Source organism: Pteropus medius, unplaced genomic scaffold, assembly GCF_902729225.1.
Source record: "Pteropus medius unplaced genomic scaffold, Ma_sr-lr_union100, whole genome shotgun sequence".
Lineage (NCBI taxonomy): Eukaryota > Metazoa > Chordata > Mammalia > Chiroptera > Pteropodidae > Pteropus > Pteropus medius.
Window position 1 is genome coordinate 15,291,232 of NW_024349797.1, and position 25,520 is coordinate 15,316,751.

At 47.3% G+C, this 25,520-nt stretch overlaps 1 protein-coding gene across 1 annotated transcript in view; it reads right to left on the reverse strand.

The window, feature by feature from the left end:
• FBLN5 (fibulin 5) overlaps positions 1–25,151 on the reverse strand; it is a 67,655-nt gene extending 42,504 nt beyond the window's left edge. Inside the window, exons 1-4 of the mRNA XM_039884038.1 lie at positions 24,647–25,151; positions 21,274–21,328; positions 19,891–19,942; positions 16,469–16,723 (exon numbers count right to left, since the gene is read on the reverse strand). Of these exons, the coding sequence (XP_039739972.1) occupies positions 16,469–16,723; positions 19,891–19,942; positions 21,274–21,328; positions 24,647–24,663 (379 nt within the window). The 5' untranslated portion in view covers positions 24,664–25,151. The remainder of the gene's footprint in view (positions 1–16,468; positions 16,724–19,890; positions 19,943–21,273; positions 21,329–24,646) is intronic.
• Positions 25,152–25,520: the final 369 nt, after the last annotated feature.

Consider the following 25,520-nt stretch of genomic DNA (forward strand, 5'->3'; position numbering starts at 1 on the left):
CCAGTGCACTTGGGGTGGGGTAATGACGATTTAATAAGGCCAAGAAGAAACTGCATACGGGCCAGGTCATTAAAGATAGGAAAAAATAAAGACGTTGTCCAGGGTCTCTGACCTCAGAAGGGTCCCTGCTGGAGGAACAGGACTGTGTCCTATGTTATGGGCTGAATAGTGCTCCTCCCAAACTCACATGTTGAAGTCAAATTTTGTCCCTCAAAATTCATATGTTGAAGTCCTCACCCCTCGTATCTCAAAATATGACTATATTTGGAGATAATTAGATACTTTTTAAAAGGTAATTAAGTCAAAATGAGGTTATTTAGGGAGGATCTTAACCCAATATGACTAGTTTCCTCATGAAATGTAGGAATTTGGACACGGAGATGGACTTAGTTATAGAGAAAGCAATGTGAAGATAGCCTTTTAGAAGCCAAGGAGTGAGGCCTGGCACAGACGCCTCTCTTGAGGCCCTCCAAAGGCTCCAGCTCTGCTGACACCTTGATCTCAGATTTCTATCCTCCAGAACGGTGAGAAAATAAATGTCTGTCGCTTAAGCCCCTGATCTGCCATGCTTGTTATGGCAGCCCGAGTAGACTCATACATTCTGCGTGCTCTTCCAGCACCTCTCACATTAGAGACTGCCCCCCAAACTTCCACAGGGAAGGGCATGGCCTCGCCTTCCTCTATCCCATCGACGAGACACTGTCGGTGTGTGTATGGCCCATTGGGCCGGATTCTAGAACCCCACCCTCTTCGTCACGGTCAGTAGGTTGCACTGGAACACGATCCTGGCAAGCCTCCCTCCCCACCAGAGCTACGAGCCAAGTTGTATTCTCTCCTCTTGTCTTGATCACTCTCTATTTTATTAACCCTTTTGTGGCTTGTCTGCCTGCCAAAGTACCAGGGACTTCTGCCTCGTTTTTTTGGTTTTTTTTCTGTTTTTTGTTTTTTTGTTTCTCCTTTTTTAGGAGATAATGGTAGCAGCCAAATTTCTTCCATTTACAATTCTTTGTGGAGGTTGCATGTGAAAAAACTCTGTAACTTACGAAGAAGACAAAGGTTGGCATTTCCATGTAGCTGGGTTGGTGGAGAAATCTTGCGAAACCTGACCCTAATTCAAGGAACTGAGGCCCAGGCCATGAGCCAATTTAAAAAGGCTATTCCATTGAACGCCCTGACTCACCTTATCCTGACAAACACTGGCCTGACCAAATGGCTTAGAATATGAAAACAAGCATGAGCAACAGAATCAAACATTCCAAAATTGTCGATATGAGGTCCTGTATTGTTCATTTGTACCCATGGTACCTCACAAGGAATGACTTATCTAAAATAATCTTACAGATCACCCTCCTCCGTGAAGCCCACAGGGGAGCAGCGACTTGCCCAAGGTCATTCAGCTTCTAAATCTAGTCTCTTTTCTTAGGATTAGAAATCCAGTGACTTTAGGCTTTCTCTCAGCTCTGCAGATGACCTTCGAGGTGACCTTGGGTAAATTACATCTCATTCTGGTCTCCAGGTTTCCCAACTAAACTGTGAATATCCCTTCTCTGTGTCGCCTTCCTTGATTCTCTTGGGCAGAATTAGTTGTTCCCATGAGACTTAGTCCAGGGTGGCCTTGTGGTGGTCTCCACAAGAGTCAGCACGCCACCCCCTACACACACACACACACAAACACACACACACACTCTTCATTTCCTGTGGTCCTCGGGGGACTCCTGCCCCCAGCTAGAAAACAGAGTGTCAGCCAGCTTGGCCCAAGCCCACCCTCAGCACTACTTGGCCACAGTAATAGCCTAAGGGGACCTATAATCACCCCAGATTTTATCTCCAACTACCCCTTGCCAAGGAAGCTAAAATTTTACAGTTAAAACCCAACTCCAGTCTGGCAAAATCTCAACTTTGTTCTTTTGAAACCCAAGCATAGGATGAGGCCTCAGACACTTAAAAGTTCTGAAAGTACCACTTTGGAAATGGTGAGACGTGTCCTGTGCTAGCCAGTCATAAAATTTTAACTCACTTACCCAGAAAGTTCTCTAGAGGTTGACAGCTGTGGCGGCTGGGCTGGGTCGCACAGTTTGTTAGAACGTGGTGCTGACAAGCCCAAGATCAAGGTTTCTTCCCTTCGTGCCACTCTGCTCATCGCAGAGGAAAACCCTGAGCCATAGGCACACCCTGCACTCCCCCACCCACCCAACCACAGCTCTCTCTTCTGTAACCCATCCCAAGGGAGAAGACTGAGGACATGCGGGCTCCTTCCCACCCGCTGACAGGTGAGGTGAGCCTCAAAGTTTAAGCACAGCACGAAGACACGGCAGACTCGCATCTACTCTTGGCTGGATGTCCTGTAGCTTGGCTGGATTTCTGGCACCCCTCCTTGAATCCAGACAGTCCAATTCATTCACTTGGGATTTTATGAAAATCATCCGTGCAATCTATACACAAAATTAATGATGATCCTTAGAAAAAGCTTGAACGTTTTTCGAAAAGTTAAAGAAAAAGGTAACAGAGGAGAAGAGATCAGACCAAGTAACTCCCAGGGATTCTGTCCATGTCTGGCATTCTTCCCCTTCTTACATGTAGGACGATAATAAACCGAGGGGTCCCAACGGAGTCTTCAGTCAACGCTCATTTAACAAACATTTGTCAAGCACCAGTGATGGCCAGGCACTAGGGGTACAGCAGAAACAAGATAAGAGGTGGACAGACAATCAACAAATAAACACAGCCAAGATACGGAAACAACTTAAGTGTCCATCGATGGACGAATAAAGAAAATGTGGTTTTCTTACCATGGAATATTACTCAGCCATAAAAAAGAAGGACATCTTGCCATTTGGACCTTGAGGGCATTATGCTAAATGAAATATGTCAGACAGAGAAATACAAATACCATAGGATCTCGCTTACATGTGGAATCTTTTTTTAAAAAAAGCTCATAGATGAGTACAGAGAACAGCTTTGGTGGTTGCCGGAGGCAGGGGGTTGGGGTTGGCAAAATGAGGGAAGGGGGCCAAAAGGTACAAACTTGCAGTTATAAAATAAATACATGATGAGATGTATGTATAGCATGGTGACTATAGTTAATAATACTGTATTACATATTTGAAAGTTGTTAAGAGAGTAAATCTTAAAAGTTCTCATCACAAGAAAAGAAAGTTTTCACTATGTGTGATAACGCATGTTGGAGTTACTGTGGAGATGAATATATACAAATATCAAATCACTATCCTGGACTCCTGAAACTACTATAACATTACCTGTCAATTATACCTCAGTGTCGATTAATTAATTAATTAAAAGATAGTTATCAGTCAGTGGTTCTTAAAGTGTGGTCCCCAGACCAGAAGCGTTAGCACCCCTTGGAAATCAAGGCCCCACCCCAACTCTACCGAATCAGAGACACTGGGGGTGGGATCCAGCCCTCTGCATTTGAAGTCCTCCAGATGATTTTACACATGCTCAGGTTTGTGACAGGTGCTGTGATGGAGAGTGACTGCAGGGTTACTTTGGGCAGGGTGTTGAGGGACGGACTCTTTAAGGAGATGACATCTAAACTGAGCCGAAGCCTGAAAGAGGAGAATGAGCCGGCCAGTGAAGAGTCAGAAGACAGTTCCAGAAGGAACTGAAGCGAATGCAAAGGCCCCGAGGTAGGGAAGAAGTTGACGCGTTTGAGGAAGAGAAAGGGGGCCTATGCGGCCTGCGAATAACCAAGAGCATCCAGGACGTCTTACGGGAGGGGCGGGGTCTGAAAGTCAGCGAGCTTCCACTCTGGCGGGTCTCCCCCACGGACAAACTGTGGGGTGCTGGGACGGTCACAGAGCTCTCCCAGGTAGTCTCTAAAATGGGGAAAACAATATTGAGCCTGCCTACTGGGCCGCTGGAGAATTCAGTGGGCTAGTGGATGTGAAAGCATTGCGGACAGAGAGAAGCAGTGGTCAAGTGGGAGTTATGATAATTAAGGATGTAGATTACGGATGTAACCGCAGGATCCAGCCTCCCACAGTGAGAAGCCAACAGCCACCTGGTCCCTGGCCAATGCCTGCTCTCTGGAGCTAAAAGAGATTGGGATGATCCTTTAAAAAGGGTCTGTTTAGGAGGTCCGAGGTGGGAGATTTTCCAAAAAGGCCTAATAATGGAACGCTCACATTTCCACCCTGCTGGTCACTCCAAGAGGATTCTTGGCTTCATAAGGAGTCTGTGTTTTACTCCAGCTGCTTGCAAACTCTCCCCAGGTGTTATAAAGGCAATACCAGATTTCTCATTGGAACCAGGCCATGTACTATCATCATAGTCAGAGCCAAGTTCACAGCCATCCACTGATGCCCCTTTACTAAAAGGACTCAGAAAAGGGCTCATCTAAACCTCAGCCTTAAAGAGAGGCTCCAACCAGGACTCTTGAGAACATGGAGGTGACATCATTATGACATGGCCCAGTAACCAGCCCCCAGAGCTTAGATTAAATGCAAAATCCCTGCCTCCGATGAAAAGATACTATCTCCTGAATCTACCTGCCTCCAGAAGCTACTCTATACCCAGTTGTCATAAGCCTTTTCACATCCTGAGTGGTCAGTGCTGGAGGGAGCTTTAGAGATTGTGGTCCAGACCCTCTTGTATAGGTGAAAAAATGGAGCCCAGAAAGAGAACAAACTGGAACTATAACCACTCACTGAGCTGGTTGTAGTGCTAAGATTAAACCAAGACCCCAGGCCCCTGGGCCGCTAAATCAGAAAACTTCTCCAAACAGATGTCAACACACCACTCTCCCTCTCAAACACCAGTGTTCACAGAATAAAGCCCGAGCCGTTGGCATGGCATCCAAGGCCCCCAGAGTCTAGTTCCTGCCAAGCTTCTTAGCCTCATCTGTCACTTTATGCCTGCCCCACCCCCAACCATGGCCATGCTGCAGCCACACACTGGGGATTATGAATGGGCAGGTGACCGATGGGCTCACGACCAAGGCTGGCCCTCACCAGTCTTCCTCAGCGCGCCATGAAATTTCTCGCCTCTGTGTCTCTGTCCATGCTGTTCCCTTGACCCAGAAAGTCCTTCCTCACCTCCCACATAAAAATCCTAATCAATCCTCCAAAGAGTCACATAAATCATATCCATTCCCAGAACGGAATTTCTGTTCCTGGGCACTCCTACAGCACCTGGCAATACTGCGCGCGCCGCCTCAAACTCTGGCTCGTGTGAAGACTCTGATGGATTACGTACATCCACCCCTCCCCAATCCCCACTCACATCCGCTCAGCTGCGAGATCCTGAGGGTAGCGACTGAGTCTTATTCATCTTTAGATCCCTTTCCAGCACTTGGCAGTATCTGACACAGAGATGTGCTGAGTGAATATCTGTTTAATCAAACGAACGCACAGATGTGTAACACCTGTCTTTATGAAAGGTTTCTGTGACCGCTCCAGCCAGCGCCAACAGAGAGCCTTGTACCTGCTTTTGCTGCTGTACTATAACATTGGGCTATAACTATACAGGTTGGGTTCTCTATTTCCTACCATCCTACCCCAAATCCTGGCAAGAGAGTATGAACTCCCCAGGGCAGTAATGATGCCCGATTTATCTCTGTGTGTACAACACAGATCTCAGTACATACATGATAAAGAAAGGAATGAATTTCATTAATGATAACAAACTAACCTATTTGGATAACTAAGACATAATCAATTTCTCCTGCTCATTTGAATCCTATACACACAATTCACCATGTGTAGCTTTCCTGCTTGTTCAACAAATATCTATCAGGTGCTAAAAATACAACAATGAGCAAGACAGAAAGTTCCTGCTGGATAGAGAAATGTTAAATAAATAATCACAAATGTCTATTTATCACAGTTATGGAGCGTGAGCCAAAGGACACGGTACAAGACACTGCAGTCACTGCGAAGTTTGCTCCGAGTTCATCGCTTGCCCCAGCAGCCCTGCCCCACCATGCTTCATTTGGTCACAGCGGGCCCAGCAGAGACGGCCACCCCTCACCCAGCTCAGATGCAGAAAACAGATGACCTGTCTTTCTCCTAAGCGGGAATGAAGCAGAGTCAAGTTTTTTGTCTTCGCATTGTTTCATACGCTCTCCCTCCAATTAGTATCCCCTGATTCCCATGGGCATTATCGAAGATGCCAATTTCATCCTGGTTCCGGATGCAAAGTCTGTTCTGTCTGACCTCACTGATTCCTGGGGGATGTGTTAAGACCTGCGAAATATGTGGAGCTCATAAATCAACTCTGGCTGGGTTTCTGCAAATGTTTTAGTTTGAGGGAAATTCAGACAGCACTGACAAGTCCCCCAAGCCTCACTTCTTCCCCAGCCCCGACCCGCCCACCGTCCCCTGGAGTCTGTGGATGCTGGCTGCCTGGGGCAGGGCCCAGTGCTGGCTGTCCCCATCTCCCCTCTGGCCCAGCTCCGACAAGCCAGAGGGGAATGAGAGGTCAGTCCTTGACATCCAGTCTGATGTCTGAGGCCCTCTGGAGGGAAGGAATCTTGCGAATGTCCTTTCCCTGCCAGCCCCCAAGGAGATGGCCTTAGGGACCCTTCCCCAAGCACTGCTCCTCTGCTTCCAAGACAAACAGGAGCCTCAGGCCGGTTGTTGGACTCCAGGGGGTGCCAAAGGCATGTCACACAACTGAATGGCGCCCCCTGGAGTTGTGCGAGGAGTTGGTCCCGGTTGGAGGTGAATCTTTGAGAGCCAGTCCCTCCCACGGCAGGAAAAAGAAGCCCTGGCTTCCAGGTGGATTCAGGGAGGCGGCTGCTAGAGTCTGGAGATGATGACCTGTGGAAAGGTGTCTTCGTAAAGTTAATCTGACCGGAAGGTTCTTCACGGGCATCTTTTCCCGTCAGCCTCTCGGCTACGGTGTCGATTCAATTCAATTCAACACTCGCTGAGTGCCAGTGGTGTGAGGACCCATGCTGGGTGTGGACGTACATGGTGACCATGGCCCTGGCCCACAGGGCGCTCAAGGAACAAGGAGATTCTTGGTCATCTTGGTCCCCCTCAGCGCCCAGCACGGTAGTGGCTGGGAGGGTGAGCTGACTGAGTGATGAGACCAAGCATAGAAACACGTGAAGCCTCCCCTCTCACTTGCCTGGGGTTAACTGTGCCCACACTCTCCTTCCATCCACCCATTCATTCATCCATCCATCCATCCATCCATTCATTCGTTCAGTTGACAATCACCGATTGAGAGCTACGTTGCCAGATTTTATGAATAAATCATGGACACTGGTGTAGTACCTGCAGTCGAGGAACCCTCTGCCCACTGCCCCAACTCCCAATACCCACGCCCTGATGAGAGCACACGGGCAACTGCCTGTCCTCTGTCACACGCACCTGGGGACTGCTGGGAAGCTGTAGCCTTTCTACCTCCAAGCAGACCACAGGGTCTGCTGGGGAAGGTTGTCTGACTCAGAGGTGTCTGATGAGGGTCAGCCCAGCTCATCCGCACTTCCCCAGTCACAACCTGCCAGGCCAGCGTGGTCTGGAGTCTGTCTTTCTGTCTATCTGTGTGTCCATGTATCCAGAGAGGCTGGCAGCCAAAGAAAGGGGAGGACAAATGTACCCATGTCACTCCTTGGCACTCGCAGAGCTGAGGGCCCCAGAGAAAGGCTCAACAGCAGCTTCTGGCTGAGTGTGGTCAGAGTGGAGAAGTGGCAGCACATGGTCCCTGTCCTTCCCCTCCCCCAAACCTCCCCACCTGGGATAAGTAGCCAATGGCACCTGCCACTCTCTGACCTGCAACTGGGCAGAAACTGGTAGATGTGGAGCAAATAGATTGCCGCCCCAGGGGGATGGGGGCGGGGAGCGACAGCAGCCATCGTTGAGGGAGTGCGGACACTCAGGTTATGCTTTGCTAAGCCTCAGAACAACCCCACCAGATAAGTACCAGTATCTCGTCTTGTAGATGGGACACTCCGAGATTTCAGGACCCAAGCCAGGCAACGGTGCATGGATGGGATTAGAACCCCAGCATGTTCTGAACCTAAAGCTCATGCTCTTCCCGCGGCATCATACTATCTCCCACTACTCCCTGGCCTAATCGCCCACACTCTCCAGGTCCTTTGAGAAAAGAAAGATCCCCTTTCTTTCCTTAACAGCAGATACTGTAACTTGGGCTTATCAGATGACATTTCCATGAGGCTATTGCTGGCAATATTAAATATGATTCCCCATTTATTGTTTTAATCAGCTTTATTGTACTCATGCACATACTCTCCGTAACACTCACTAATCCTTTGCAATCATATGGGATTTTTACTTCATTATTCCATCTAATCCATTCCTCATAGCACAAAGAGCTCCCAAATCACTCTGTTTCTTGCATCGTGCTGGAGAGGGGGTGGGAGCTGCAGATGCCCTGTGGACATCTGTACAAGCAGACAAGACCCACGGGGAACATGTACGGAGAGTGCCAGTGTAGGTACAATTCTGTTCTAGAGTTCACCAGTGGTCTTTTCAATCCACTTCCGTCAAACACCATCCTCTCTTTCAACATATCTGGAACCATCGGGCCTGTTTGAGAAGCACCATAACATGCACCTCCCACTAAATTAAAACACATATGGCTAACCGGGCTGCTAAACGATCTGCGTTTGAGGCTATTTGCAATCTGGCAGGTAAGTACGAGCACCTGCCGCCAGCAGACGCTCTCCGGAGACCTGGTCATGCACCCGCCTCAGCCAGAATCGTCAGAAGCGGAGCTGATGTTGAAAGTCCACGCTTCTGTCCTCTTGCAACACCACTTGCTTTTCACACATAACCGGCTAAGTCCAGAATGGAACGTAATTAATAGAAACACAAGGAACATAAGGTGAGAGCCAAGAAAAATTTACAGGTCATTGAGCTAATCGCCATGCGAGGCATCGGGGAAGTACCTACTACACAAAGGCACCAAGGGCTGCACGTGCCCCACCCGTGGGTCCCCACCCTACGCCGGCCAGGGCCCGTTTCCAAAGCGGCTCCAGCTGGGGGTGGGAGGGGCTGCCTCATAAATGGAGAACTGATGCTGTCCTGGCAGAAGATGCCACTGAGCACGCGGGCTGGCTGCAACGCAACTGGAGAAGGACCACATTACTGAGTCCGGATGACAATGCGTTAACAGGAAACCCAGCCTGTCAGGACGCAAACGTCCTCTTCCCTACGGATTGCGGACTGCGGAGTTTTAGAACAGTAGAAACTTCTTAAGTTGGAGGGGACCTGAGAAACCATCTGGCCCAGGGAACTGAAGCCCACTGTGTGCTTAAATGCCACGAACCCATTTTGCGGACCAGTGCAGTCTGTGGGCCCCTTCTCAGAACAATGACGTTCACTGCAGGACATTAAATTCATAGGATTATAAAAGAAACCAATTATATTGAAAGACAGTTATCAAAATATTTTTTCAAACTAAATTTGTGATACAGTAATATATACACTCCTTTGTCAGTGTATTAAATAGCAAGATCGGGCATCAGGTCTAACATCTTCTACGATTCTGAAGTAGTGATAAGTGAGAATATATTTCAAAATAACTGCTACAGCTGTAACGTGATACATAAATATCTGTGTTTCTCATGTTAACACTGTCACAGGCACTGCTGAGAGTCCTATAGTTTATTGCCTATATAACGGAAGGTAATGCTAAATTTCATCAGAAGTTAATGGGGAAAAAAAAACCATGAAAATGGATCACCTGAATTCTATCCACAGACCCCAGATTAAGACTTCTAATCTCCTACCATCCCTTCTTTTTCTAAATAATAAAACTTAGGCCAGAGAGGCCAAGTGACTTTCTTAATGTCACACAGCTAAGACATAGCAAATCTAGACTCAAAGTCCAGTTCTTACTAATGTCCTATCTGATCCCTTTACCACCTCAGCATGCTGCCTCAATTTAGGCTTTAAATTATTTTTTTGATTTTTTTTTTTTTGCTTTTAAACAAAAATAATACATTCTTCTAACAAATCAAACAATATGGAAATTACATTTAAAAAAATAAAGTTACTCTCTTTCTTAAATGCAGTCCTACCTAACAATAGACAGATAGACTAGAGCCTTGCTAACCAGAGCCTTGCTGGACCAGCGGGCAATGCCTCACCAGGGAGCTTGTGTGAAATGCGGAACCTCAGGCCCCATCTGAGACCTGCTGAATCAGAACCTGCATCTCCCAGGCTCATGTGGCAAATCAAGGAACCTCCAGGCCCCCATCCCAGAGATACCTGTGAATCAGAGGCCACTCTCCCCAGGCTCATGCAGAAATCACTGAGGAACCTCAGGCCCCATCTGAGACCTGCTGAGTCAGAACCTGCATCTCCCCAGGTGATTCGTGTGCACAGGAGCTCTGAGAAGAGCTGGACTGGATGACATCCCAGAGTCCCTTCTCTGCTGCCTGTGTCCTTGGAAGCAAAAATCACATAATGCTGGACAGTGGCAAGAATTCAACCTTCAACCCTCTCAAAGGCATCCACTATTAAATCTAATCCCCAGAGGAAAGAATAAATAATAACTGAATAACAGGACTGAGAGTCTGGAGTAGGAGAATCCGTAATGGAATGACGAGATTTGAAATGATGAAAACAAAGTTACGATAACTGCTATTAATTATTCCCATGAGGCAGCCTCCATGCTAGATAATTTACATGCATTATCTCATTTAATTCTCAGGAATAGCCTGTGGAAGTTGGTACTGTTATCCCTGTTTACATATGGAAAAACAGGTTCAGAGAGGATAAACTGCCTGCTCACTGTCCCACCCAAGAATTGGGAAAGACCTGAAGCAAGATGGGACAACCTGAGCCGGGGGGCTGCACTCAGACAAGCTTGCCGAGGCCCAGTTCACGGCGACATCTGAGCAAACCCAGCTGTGGGGCTCTGCCTCCATCCTGGGTCCCGTTTCCTCCCAGGCCTGCCTGGTCCCAAGGCCCTCAGCAGCTAAAGAACGGAGCAGCCACAGCTTCCGGCATTTTCCTTCTAGTCTCATCCTGAGGGCTTGGTTTCAAGTTACAGCCCCAGCCTGTGTGAAAAATAAGAAGAAAAGCCTGCAGGAGCCTGTGACATCCAGGCCTAAGTGAGGTTTCTAAGTGCTCCTGTCCTAGTCTTATCCGCTGGGAACAAATGCCACATTGGAACGGCTTCCCATTGTTCTGTTTCGCAATTTAAATAAATCCAGGCTTGTTAGCATCTGGAAGCAAAATCTGCCTGACAGTTCCATAAAGGGCTGAACTAGGCAAAGACCTTCAACGCCTGCAAGGTGGGGGTGTACCAAGCTCAGTGTTAGGTCGTTTTTAAGGTTTTCAAGAATAAGGCCTCCCATACATGTTCAGACTCTACAAACCTGTCCACGAGTTATCATCTCCAGACTCTAGCAGCCGCCTCCCTGAACCTTTCCTCATCATTACTTGCTGCGTCATACTCCATGCAGACCCTGGACAAGGCATTTTCACATGTTACCTGTGAGGCAGGAGTTATTATATCCATTTTCCAGATGAGAAAACAGAGACCCACGTCTCACAGCTAGGAAGTGGCCAAACCAAGATGGGAATCAAGGCCTGTCTGAGTCCTAAGTTCTAGCTCTCTCCACCCCAGGAAACACCACCTTCCCACCTCCGCCTTCTCAGGAACCTATTAGAGTCTGCCTAGTATTTCAGCTGCTTGCTTTACGTCTAACCTCCCTTCCTTGATGGTGAGCTCTGGAGAGAATCCCATGGCCATGCCCAGGTGCCCTGTGTCCTCAGTGCCTAGGCCGGAACCTGGCGCCAACAAGGTACTATGTATACACTGGTTGAATAAATACTGGCTGGTTTTCAGGAAAAATAACTCAAGAGGAAAGCCTCAGGCCAACTACCATCCATCTTCCCAGAGGATCCATACGTGTTCCTCTCTGCCCCCTTGGGCACTTCGATCAATGAGAAAACCCTGTCGAGGAGGAGAATAAAGATATTGCTCTACCACAAACGGCCAGAAGAAATCTTGCAGTCCCTGGTGTAATGAGGCTCTGGGAAAAGGCTGCCTTCTCGGCCGTAAGACCCCTCACGCGCGTTAGTTTTTGGTGCAGACTCTGAACTTAACTTACCATTGAGCCAAGTTGATTAGCAAAGCAGAACTAAGAACATCCACCCAGAGAGGTGACAAGCTGAGCTCCAAAAGCATTGAGCACTCAGACAAGGGGCATCCACACTCAGGGACCTAAGCCAAAGCCCTTGTTCCCAGTGGCAGTGTGCTATGATAGGAAGGATCCTGAAGGGGTTCAAATCCGGGGTGCCCCAGCCTCTCGGCTCGGCTCACCCCTCTCCTTGAGCCTTCGGCACCAATGCTGCTGACGCCCCGCACCATCCTGCTTCTGAGATTTCTTTTGGCTAGCTGGGAAGGCTTTGTATGTGGTCGGTTTTGCCTTGTGTCTGGGTCTTGGATGTATTCTATTTCCTCCTTGCCAATTAGCCATGTCTGTCTGGCTCTCCATCTCAAGAAGCTGGTAACCAGATCTTCTAAGGGCCCAGGATCCCAGGACCTGGAGCAGGCACTGTAACCAGCCATGAGTCCCACCACCCTTGTGGAGGTGGCCCTGGTGCTGTGCCACCCCAAGCCAAGATGCCAGTTTTCTTGATGACGCATAACTTTCTGGGTTCGTGGGCTATAATCCTTGGATCACTGTTCACTCTCTCTGCAAGTCCCAGGTGATCCAGATTTACATCTAGGGGCTTGTGGACTCAGACCAAACTTTGTCCCAGAAGGATCAGGGTCTAGCCACTTTCAAATAGGAACCCAAAACATAGCAGTGAAGAAGGAAGCTCAGAGGCCCAGGGGACATGGGTGCCAAGCCAGGCCCTGCCCCTCCTGCATAAACAGGGCATGGTCTAATTTGGGCACAGGGAGGAAACTGCCTCCTTGAAAGTGGGTCCAAAACTTGGAAAAAATTAGCCACAGCACAAGGGGATATCTATTTGCTTCCAGAAAGTTTTGTATAGACTTTTAGACACTTAGGAGAAAAAACTAGAACACAGAGAGAACAAAAGAGCAAGAGAGATACCTGGGAAGAAGTTTGCCAAAAAAATTAAACCTGAATTGCATCAGATCTCTAGATCTAACCCTCACCAGTTTACAAAAATATAGAGGGATGGAGAAATATGTTAAATGCCACCACAAGAATGTCATCAGCCAGACACCAAATGAAGGAAATTCTACAGGACAAACAACTCAGCCTCTTTGACAGATTAAGCGGCAAAGGGAACAAAAAAGATTAAGAGCGAGTTAAGAGATGTGTCAACCAAATGAAATTTGTAGACCTTGTTTGGATCTGATTCAAACCAACCAACAGAAAAAAGACATTCGTGAGACAATCAGGGAAATTCGAACACTACCTGGATATTTAAGGGTAAAAAGGAATTATTGCTGATTTTTGTAGGTTGGATGATGATATTGTGGCCATTTTTTTAAAAGAATCTTTATCTCCGAGAGATACATTTTGAGGTATTTAAGGAAGAAACATGATGCCTGAGATTCGCTTCAAATAAATCCATGGGGAGAAGGTAAAGAAGACACGAGATGGGTATATGCTGATAATTACTGAAGCTGGGTGACAAGTAGGTAAGTGTTCACTGTGTTCTCTGTGCTTTTGTCCAGGTTCCAAGTTTTAGAGGAAAAAAATTTAATTAAAAAAAATGGAAGAGAAGGCCCTCGTTTTTAACCATGGCTCCAGTACTGACTCTCTGAGGGGCTCTGAACAAAGCTTTATCTCATCCAGAGCCCAAATGGGTTTAAGTCCTGGCACGACCCCCATTATCCTGTGTGACCCCCAACAGGTTTCTTTGCCTCTCTGTGCTTCCGGTCCTCATTGTACAGTAGGAAGAACAGTCCTACCTCATAGGGCTGTGGTGACGGTTTAACGTGTTCATTCACAGAAAGAGCCCGGCACACAGCGCTGCATGTGTTTGCCATCGTTACTGCTGCTGCCATTGCTCCTATCGTTTATTATCTTTTATTTGGAGAAGGAGGAGGAGAGAGAGGAGAAAGAGGCTTCTTTGGAGAGCTGATCCTCCTCTCCTCAAACACCAAAGTTTCAGCAATGTTCTCCGATTCTCCCCGACCGCATGAGACTCATCCCAGCCTCCTCCACAAGGTCAGACCCGCGTGCTGGGAAACGTCACCATCGTCCTTCTCCCGCAGCAACAATGTCTCCCGTCAGGTCCCTCCCTCTCCTCACCGCCCATGTGCCTGGCTCCCCTGTCGCCTGCTCCCAGGCCCAGCTTTCTCATCCCTCTTCCTGGATGAAACAGCAGTGGAGACTCCCTTCCCCATTCCCTCTCTTGTCCCCTCCCCATGAAGCCACCTCTTTCCATGCCCAGAAGGACCTCTGTAAATCAGGAAACGGTGGGGTGGAGTGAAGGGAAGTTTAAAAGAACTCTGGACTTATGAATGCATAAGGCTGAACTTTCTGGAAATGGACGGGCCCGGTGCCAGTCCTCACTAGGGTTCCTAGATTGTATTTTTCTTACAAAAGGGCCATTATGAAGGCTCTGCATCTCCCGTGTGACAGGTTTGGAGCTCTAAAACTACATGACGTCATAGGGACCAGGAGATGAATAGATTCCCCAGCCATGATCTTATTCTCAAGGGCGCTGGGATCCTGGAAAGGTCTGTCGGGGGGGAGGGCGATGCTTCAGAGAGGCCTGCGGCCGGTCCAGCCGCTCCACAAAAGGGGCCTGGGGGACTGGACCACCCAAGACATCAGCCCCTCCCGAAAACACACAGTGCCTCAATCGTCATTACACCCCCTCCCTCACTTTGAGAGGTGCACCGGTCACTGGACTTATCCAGCCCCACCACACATTCTGGAAGAGCAGCACCACCCCAACCTTACTTCCTCTGCATTTGCTTCTGAGATCATTTCTTTCTACCAGACACGAGAGGCCAAGCATTCCAGTTAGGAGAATGTAGCTTGGTCGTCAGGGGAGCCAAAATCCCAATCTACCTCTGCAATTCTCTAACGAGTTAGAGTCCACATCCCCTCTTCCATAAAATGAAGAGGCTAAGGTTCAGGATTGTCAAAAATCCCTTCCAGTTACAACTGGCATACTGTTCTGCTGATTCTTATAGGAAGAATGTTCTCATCTTCTCCATCAAAGCTTCAGGCCATAGCTCGACTGGATCCAACACTCTTTCCCTTTGCACCATCATCTATATTCAGAGTGACCATCAATCAGCTCTCTCCCCCTACCCTCTTCCTCCTCCACACCTCTGTCCCTTGAGACCAGTAAGAAGTTTGGGTTCAGGTGTATCTAATTTTGCCTTGCAGCTCTGAAGGACACTTGTTTGCATATTATTTGCATGAATTCAAATGTAAATGAATGCTCGTTTGCATGAAAATATAGAAGATATTATGAATAACCAACCCAGCCTAACAGTTGGTTACAGCTCAACACTCTGGAGCCCTAAAATGGGACCAAGAAAAATCACACTGAGTTGACTGAGGTCCTCCTAAACTTTCAGGGTAAAGGAAAGAAATATTAAACTTCAATTCACATTAATTTTTATGACATCATTAAAATTTTTCTATTTCTTACGTATGCTTTATACTCCTCAAACCATATTAGCATAACAGGATATGTATGTAATTTATAAATATGCATCTAATGGGGGTCCAGATATAAAAAGATTTTGTAGAGAGGGTACACAATCAAAAAAGTCTGGAGCTATCATCACTCTAGACCATTGTCTCCCAAAGCTGGAGACAATCACAAAGGTTTTGGTCTGATCACAGCCAAAGTGACCAAGGAGGATTCCAGGTAACTCTTTGCCAAGGCCACACTGGCCAGCAGAACACCAAAGCTCACTAGGGCACCCACCACGCCACTCGCCAACTCCCTTGGGACCTCATGATCTACGGTGTCTCCTTCCACCCAGAGATCTACTCTTGCTATAATCTCCCATCAGCGAGGCCCCTTTTGACCAAAAGGGCATTGATTTACACTCAAGAAACCCATTTTCCTTCCAGAATACTTGGTCTTGGCCCTCAAGGCTTCTTTTCTTTCAGGAGCATATACTCCATTTAAGGATGAGTGGTGTTGAAGACAAAGCGCTGAGCCTTTCTAGATCTCTCTCTGGGATCCACTTACTAAGTTTGACCAGCTGCATTTGTTATATAATAGAGAAAATATGAGCTTGGTCTTTAAATAGATAGATGATAAACAGATATGATCGAAAGATGGATGGATAGGTAGATGGAGAGATAGATACGCGAGAGAAAGAGAGAGAGAAAACAGATTGGCTTTCTGAAGCACTGTCAATAAGACAGCAAACTAAACTACGGTTTAGGTGGGAGGGCACCCAGAGACACGAGCTGCTAAAAGTCAAAAAACCATGGCTTCAGTCATTGTTTCACTGGTGCACTGAAGGCAGCTAACAACCCACTGGGGCGAACCTACTGGAATAGGACATGGCCTTCACCAGAGCACAATGGACAGGAAGCTCCGGACGCTGGGCGACTCACCCACGCACTGGTTACTTTCATCCATCTGGAATCCAAAACGGCACATGAGAGGCCTGGAAATCGTGGCGTAGTTCGGAGCCGGGAGCGGAGGGGCAGCTGCTGGGTACGGACCGGAGTAGGGGTTCGAGTAGGGGTTCGAGTAGGGCCCTCGATACACTGGGTTTGTCCGGGGGATGCACAGGTACCCGCCGTTTTGGTTCACGCACATCATGTCTCCTCGGCAGGCCTCAGGGATGGTCCGGCATTCATCGACATCTGGAAGCCCACAGAAAGGATGAGCATTAGTGGCCCCTGGCTGTCCTGGGCATGGGGCTTATTTAAGCGGAGCTCTGTACCAAGAGAGCCAGGGAGAACCTCCAAACACCCTGTAACAGCGTCTGCTTCCAAACACTTAGGGCAGTGCCTGGCTTATCACCGGCAGGTACAACCAAAGGTTGGCTGAGTCAAATCGAATTGACCACTGTTACCCAAACATCAGTTATTAGATACCACCATCACGATTTCGGCCTTATCCACAAAAATCTGTATTATCATGTACTTAATACTTTTCTTTTTAATGAATCCACATTTTAAACCCAAGGAAATGTATTTTTTAAATTTTACATGACCACGGCAAATGAAAAACACTATCAATGAGCATAAACAGAAGGTAACAGTAAAAATAAATATATAACTATTAAAATAAAGACTGTTTATCTGTGGGTGTACCATCTCAGGTGCTCTTGTGTGCCCACAGGAAACTCTGGGATAGACCTAAGAATCATTCCCATTTCTACTCCAAATAACAGCTGGACAGGGAAGAAAGAGTCCTCGAAAGTCCCATCAAGAAAGACAAGGCCTGGCCAAGAGTAAGCTGGTTGTGCGGTAAAGCCTTACTTGAAAGTCAGCTCACAGTGTGCCAGCAAAAAGGGCCCACTTCCAGACAGGCTAGTGTGCTGCTCGTTAAGCCTGGAAGGGGAGGTAGGTGCTCTAGAAAATTGGCTTTGCTAGGCCAGGTCAGGAGAGGCCTGAGCTCTGGTTCCAGCATGAGCAGCTGACCTGATGCCACACATCAGGCCCTCTCACCAGCCTGGAGCCTGCTCCATGTGCGACCAGAGGGGTTGGGGGGAGGAGGGGTAAGATGCCTGAATCCTGACAGTTCACTCCAGCCATCTCACCTGAGAGACTCACACCAACTCCCACCTCCGGAAATGGAAAAGTTTAGGCTCTGAAGGCCCCATTCCGTAGCCGTAAGCCTGAAATCCCCCGTAAATCTGGTGGACCAGAAAGATGGCTGCCGCCTCTCTCTATGTCCTTCGGCACACCCTCGGCCCCCTTCACTTTAAATCAAACTGCAAGCCCAGATTTTCCATGGCGGGGTTTTATTCTCACCACTCATCATTGTTTTAAACCATCTATTCGCCCTCTGATTCTCTGAGCTAATGTGAGCTCAGGGAAGACAGACAATAAGGCCTAAATCATATATAATTAAAAAGCTAATTTAATCTGAGGTGAGGGCAAGTGGGGCTGCCTTATTCTTTTTATATGCCCTATGCTCCATCCACAACAAACTGTTCTATACCCTGAACGTCTTTTCCACCCACGGTCTTTGCTCATGCTGTTCCTTCCACCTGGAATGCCATCTCTCAGGATCCTACTCACTCCTCTAGTCGATATATAATTCTTCATATGTACATAGATTCAAATGTCACCTCCATGGAGACTTTCTTTATAGACCCCAGACATCAGGCATCACTCTCTCCCCTCCTTTTACACAGCCCACTACTATCCCCTCAACTTGGCAATGGCTTTATTCCGTCTGCAGAGTTCACTCCGTCTAGGTCTGCATCTCCCACCAGATGATGTACTAGGAGAACAGCCCCCAAAATGTCTGCCCTACTCCTGGGAACTTGTGACTACACAGGTTACATGGCAAAGGGGAATTAGGTAGCAGATGGAATTAAAGTTGCTAATCAGCCGACCTTAAAATGGGAGGTCATCTGGGTGGGCCCAGCGTAATCACATAAGTCCTTGAAAGTGGAAGAAGAGGCAGAATGGTTGGTCAGAGATGTGACAGCAGAGGGAGATGTGACGCGTGTGACTCAACGCGCACTGCTGGCTTTGAAGATGGAAGCGGGGACCATGAACCAAGGAGTGAGGGAGGCCTCTAGAAACTGGGAAGGGTCCTCAGCTGACATGCAGCAAGGAAACGGGGGCCTCAGTCCTATAGCCATGAGAAACTGAATTCCATGGAAATGTAAATTGGTTCAGCCACTACAGAAAGCATTATAGAAATTCCTCAAACACTTATGATCCAGCAATCCCACCTCTGGGTATATGTCCAAAGGAAGTGAACACAGGATCTCAAAGAGATATCTGCAGTTGCATGTTCATCGCAGCAGCATCACACAATAGCCAGGGTATGGAAACAACAACGTGTCCCTAGTGATGGATAAGGAAGATATAGAGATACACACACACACACACACACACACACACACACACACACACATTTAATATTATTCAGCCACAAGAAAGAAGGAAATCCTGCCATTTGCAATAACATGGATGGATCTCGGAGGCATGATGTTAAGTGAGGTAAGCCAGACAGAGAAAGACAAATACTGTTTAATCTCACTTATATGTAGAGTTTTAAAAAACCAAGCTGAGGGTGTAGGGCGAGGCTGGTAGAAGAGAACAAACTTTCAGCTGTAAGATAACTGACTTCCGGGGATCTGACGCACAGCATTGTGACTGGAGTTAACAGGACTGTATTATATACTTGAAAATCGTTAAGGAATAGAGCTTAGTTTTCACCACAAAAAAAGAAATGGCAATTATGTAATGTGATGGAGGTGTTAGCAAATGCTAAGGTGGTCATCATACTGCAGTATATAAGCGTATCAAATCAATATATTGGACACTTTAAACTTACACAATGTTAAATGTCAATTATATCTCAATTTAAAAAAAGAAAGAAAGAAACTCAATTTTGCCAATTATACACTTAAGCAAGGACATGGATTATCCCTTAGAGCCTCTGGAAAGGAGCAAAGCCTGATGACACCTCCATATTAGCCCGGTAGACCTCTGTTGGGCGTTTGACCTCCAGACCTGTGAGATAATACACTTGAGTTGTTTAAGCACTAAGTTGGTGGTCATTTATTATGGCAGCCATAGGAAACTAATATAGATGAAGAGTTCCTTGGGGATAGGGGCCAATTCTTACTCGTCTTTGCCTTTTCATGGGGCTTACCCTGGTTAAGGTGATGGGCACAAAGAAGGTGTCACTGACTTCAAATGTTCCGAGACACTGTGTTCTTCCATGGTCAAGGCTAATACAGGTTTGACAATATTGAACGACAGCTAAACAAGCAATGGTCCTGCAGTCGGGCTATCACTGGAAGCCCCCACCCAGCAAAGGAACTTCAGCGACCTCTTACCTACACACTGTCCTGACTGGCGGTCCAGGTCAAAACCATTAGTGCATTGTTGCTGAAGAAGAGAGAAGCAAGAGGCAAGGTCATTTCACCTTTTGTTTAACTATAAAAATATTATAATGTCATCACAGAAAGTTAGAGAAAGGAGTAAAGAAAAAAAAAAGCATCCATAATACCAACACCTATATGATAACACCTATTTGTCCTTCACTTTTTTTTATATTGTCTTACAATCATTTTACACTTAGCATTATTTTTTAAGTTCCCACGCTATTGCTTTAAAATCTTCATTTTTAGCAGATGGTTACTGGGAATTTTTCATGCTCTAGTTATGAAGGGCAATAATAATCACATCTGATCTGCTGAATGAGGCTTGTCCAGTGTTCATCCCGTTCTGGGAATGGATTTGAGTGCTTTTAAGGGCAATCAGTCTCTTTGGGTATTACTTAATCTCACCTTCTCGACGCCCAGTAGGAGTTCTTTGTACTCTATGAAAACCTGATTCTGAGGTCTGTACATAAAAGAAAAGCTACATAGTGATACAGTTTTTTAAGAAAAGTAGAATTGGGGAAATCCCTCCATTTCAACCTCAGCAAGACAATTACACAAAGATGCTTTCGAAAATAGATAGATCTCCAACAGCCCCCAAGGGTCGTAGGCTTCACAAACAACTTGAGTTATAACTTCACATACTCAGAAAAATTGTCATGGGAGTAGACAGTGAGTGGACCTTTCAGGAAGACCCTGGAGCCTGGCATTTTATAGGCATAAGCCAAGGAGATGTGTTTTTGACTGTGGGAGCCTGGCTGTCTCTGAAGCTTCAGGAGCTCAGCTTCCCGGAGCTGTGGGTTAGTTTATGGAGAGGACTGAGCCTGCATTCCTGGGAGTAGGTTCAGGGGTCTCAGAGTCTTAGGGCCAAAAACAAAACAAAATAAAACAACCCAGAGCAGATGAACCAGGAGACTATGCCATAAAGCTCAGCAAACCAGGAGAGCTGGGTTCCAGCCTTGCTCACAAACCAAGGCCAAGTGCAGGCATCACAGGGGCACTACCACTCAGAAACACTGGAGCGCATTTGACTTAACATTGATGGTGAGGCAAGACCTCCCCAAAGGGACACAGATGAAGGAGTGTGATCCAATTATAAGAGTCTTAGATTCAGAGTCAGGACACTGAAGTCCCAGCCCTGCCACTCATGAACTATGTCACCTGGGGCAAGTCTCAACTTTCCTGAGCCCCAGCTTTAATCTCTGTGCATGGGAGAGCTCAATTTAGGTAAACTGTGAAGCCCCTCCCACCCCCACTGTCCTCGGATGCTAAAACATGTGGCTGGACACCCTGATTTTTAACACGCTTCTAGATAAATTAACAAAACGAAAAGCTTACCTGTGTATTCCCAGGACTTGGAAGACATAGAGCCAGAATGGTGACAGTGAGTATCCTGCAGAGAGCAGAAAGTTGATATAAATGCCCAAGATACGTCGGATCCAGGTCTGGGGGTAAACGCCGACCTCACGCTGCCCGTGCATTTACAATGGCGATGTCACCTTGTGTTTATGGGGACCCTCCAGAGAGACCAAGGGGGATGTTAGATACCCCAACCATCTCAAACCCAACCGGTCTCTTCTACTGCTTCCGTGCGTTAGGATAATGTGTTAGATGGCCTTTTTTAAATAAAGGATTTAGCTGCTTCAAAGAACAAATCTGAAACCCTCTGCCGTGGTAGCAACAGTGTATTGGCCAGTTGCTTCGATTGTTCCTCCTTACACAGGGAGACTGGCCTGGGCTGTGACAGCTTTATTCTGCGATGATCCCAGAGTGGACGAGCCATCACACCCTCGAACGATGAAAGGGAAGGGAGTACAACCGTGAAGCACTTGGGCTCCAAGGAGCGACAGTGTCACAGGAAAGTCACCTAACAGAGCAGGCTCTGAGGAAGAAGAGGAGGAGGGGACCTGGGCAACCCAGAGAAGAAGCGTAGCAGGAAAACTTAGGAGGAGTCGAGAAACCAGGGGGTCAGGCCAGCATTGCCACTCATAAGCCGCCAAACCTCTCTGAGCCTGCGATTCCTACCCTTCATCACTCACAAGCTTCTTTCTAAGAAAATCGTAGTCACCACCACGCTTTAAAAATACAAAATCGATACCACCTCACACCCATCAGGGTAGTTATAATAAAAAAAGCAGAAAGTGTTGATGAGGATGTGCAGAAGCTGGAACCCCCTGTGCAGTGTTGGTGGGAATGTGAACTGGTGCAGCCGCTATGGAAAACAGAGTGGCATTTCCTAAAAAAAAATTAAAAATAGAATTACCATATGATCCAGCAATTCCACGTCAGGGAATATACCCAAAAGAATTAAAAACAGGGTCTCAAAGAGATAGGTGTGCAACCCTGTTCATAGCAGCATAGTTCACAATAACCGAAAGGTGGAAGCGACTCAAGTGTGTACCGATGGATGAATGGATAAACGATTTATGGTGTCTACATACAATGAAATATTACTCAGCCTTAAAAAAGGAATGAAATTCCGACATATGCTGCGAATTAAATGAACTTTGAAGGCATTATGCTAAGTGAAATAGACCAGTCACAAAAAGACGAGTAAAGTATGATCCCACTTTTATGAGGTTGTCAGGGGCTTGCAAAGGAGGGAGGGAATGGGGAGTTGTTTAATGGATATGCAGTTTCAGCTTTGCAAAATGAAAATAGTTCTGGAGTTTGGTTGCACAACAATGTGAATGCACTTAACACTATTGAACTGTTACACCTAAACACAGTTAAGATGGTAAAAAAAAAAAAACAACTACGTAAATGTAGAGCTTTATTTGGTACAATTATTATTCAGTTCAACAGGGATTTATCTGAGCAACTACTACTTGCAGGTGTGGATCCTAAGCATAAGAGCTACAAAACTATGACGCAGTCACTGTCCTGGAGAGCTGATTGGGGAGCCACATGAATCGATAATGTCTATATACTTTGGTTAGAAACACCCATTGAGTGCAATGAGAGCTGGGGGTTAGACGTAAGAAGGTCAGGGAAGGCTTCCTGGAGGGGGTGATTTTCAGTAGAGCAGTGGACATGGGACCTGGCTGGATTCAGTGGCTTGTCACTGTCAAATATGCCTCCACTTTATAATCCCTCCCTTCATATAAAGAATGTTCAACAGATTACAAAGCTCACTCAGTCCATGACACAAGGCTCATCTGAATAAGCAGCTTTGGGTACTTGGAAGCCCTGGAATTAAGGTGACATCCAAAGGGAATAGAATCCTGATGTGGCGCCAGGAGATGCAAGCCCAGTTCCTTCATCTAGTCTCCAACCAAAAGATAAAGACCCCGAGTGTCCACGAGTTTTCATTTCATCTAAGTGCCTGTGTGAGCCAGGTTCTAGAACGCTGGAGACAGCCCTGACCTTATAAAGTGCAGAGCCAAATCCCAGGGCTTTTTTGATATTTGCAACAGCCAGATTTATATCTGGAAGGAATGAAAGAACAATAACAAATTTATTTTCCAGGCTGTATATTATGAATTTCAATGTTTTCCTGTTTCTTCACATGAAGTTTCCTCTCAGTTGGTTATAAAACCCTGTCTCGTTTATGTTGGAGACAGAACAGGCTGACAGAATGCAGTGGACTTCAAGAGCTAGTGGAAAAGGCATGCTAACCCCATTTCTCCCCCTACTCCAGACTCCCCCGTTCCCGGCTGGAGCGCAGTCCAGGACAGGTCTGGTCTCAGAGGTCCAGCCTCAAGCCAAGACTCCTGGAAGAGCCACGGCTGGGTGCTGGGGGCCACGTAAGCTCCAGGCTAATCAAGAGAAATCATACCCAGGCGTGCTGCTCTCATGGTGTCAAAAACAGTTGTACCTTGTCATGAAAAACTCTAGAAAACCGCAAAAATAAACTAACTATAGGAATATGGGAGAACGTTCGATGCTCATAACTGGTCCCTGGAATTTTTGAAAACAGGTGGGTCCACCACTTTGTGCACCATCCGAAACTGAGAGGAAAACCAGAGAGACCAATGAAATCCCAGGGCTGTTATGTCCCCAGTTCGGGATGATATTATCACAGATTTGTTTTCAGCATACGCACACGCACACCCACATAATCTGTCTAAAGCAGTTAATATTTCAAGACTTTGCTGGATAAAGACTGCCGATGTAATCTAGATAAAGTTCTCTAAAGTTTAAAGATTACTCGACTAGAATTGCAATTTCCTTAAAGAAGAGCAAAACGTTTGCTTACATGTAGTTCTTTCTGCCGTCCCCACTTTTCATTGGCTTGAGACTTCTGGGTCGCATGCCCTTTGGGAATCCCACGCATGGGGCAAATCCAGCCCTGGGATGTGCAACTTGCCTGTTCGCGTGTCCAACAGCCGATGCAGCAAAATAATTGAAACCGGTAACTGGTCTCCCAATTTAAAAAATAATATCAATTCTTTTTTTTTAAAAAAAAAACACCCCCACAAATTTGCCGCCCTTTCGGGAAACGAGGAAACAAGCTCCGAGGTTTTTGCAGACCTCTCTGGGATGCTGTGACTCTGAAACCGTATGATAAAGTACCCACTCCCAAAAGAAGGCTTCAAGATGGAAATGACAGAGGCGCAGCTTTTTATAATTAATATCATTGCATCACTAGCTGATGTCTTTTCCAATATCCCGACACTGCCTGAATCCGTCCATAGCCATTTTCCGCCCATCAGGTTTTTCAGGACGTTTTCCAGATCCTGGAGGAAAAAGCCCGCAGGGGAGAACCTACCTTTTAAATCCTGGCATGTCCAAGACGCGTGAGCAGGAGAAGCGGAGCGGGAAAGAAAGAGCTCGCGGAGCGGGACCCTGGAAGGCAGCTGCTGAGCTTCGGGCCCTCTTCTGGGCCCGTGGCGCTCGCGGGTATTTTATTCCAGAGGGGACAGCGAGTCGCGGGGAGGACGCGGGGAGAGCCTGGGTCCTCCGAGCCACTGGAGAGCCGACAGTTGAAAGCACCTGGTTTTGCTTAGCCCTCTTCAGTAATTCAGCATTAAACCAATTGGAGGAGGAATGTTAAAAATGAACACTTCATTTTCTAAGTATGTTAAACAATGCAAATGGGGCCTCAGTCTGGACACAGCTGGTTCCGATTACAGCGCTCACCAACTGGCTAGACTCCTCACAACAATCTTGGGGCGTCTGCCAGGACCCAGGGCCCGACGCTGGGAGGAGAGCCCTGTCCCCCCGCGGAGCAGCCGCACTCGCGCCCCCGGCATCCCCGCTGGAGGCGATTGGCGGGCAAGTGCCGGAGGGTGGGGTGCGGGGGGTGGGGTGCTGGGAGGGCCTGTTGACCCTTTACTTCCCACCCAGGGAGGACATCCCGGGCCGGGTGGCCGTGGTCGAGGCGGGGCGGCGGATCCAGCACACTAGCACCCCCACCCCCACCCCTGGCGTTGGGACACCCGAGAAAGTCGCCTCTAGGAGAATAACTTGAACTCAGGACAAACACCGCGACAGGGACTAGAATCGTATGATTTCTTGGGAGACCAGAACCAATGAAGCAGAGGCTTGGGGTAAGCGACACGATTTTCCAGAAGGGGTGGAGGAGGACGGAGTTTGGCTGACGCCAGCTGAAGACACAAACTTGTGCAAAGCAAACCCCCGGG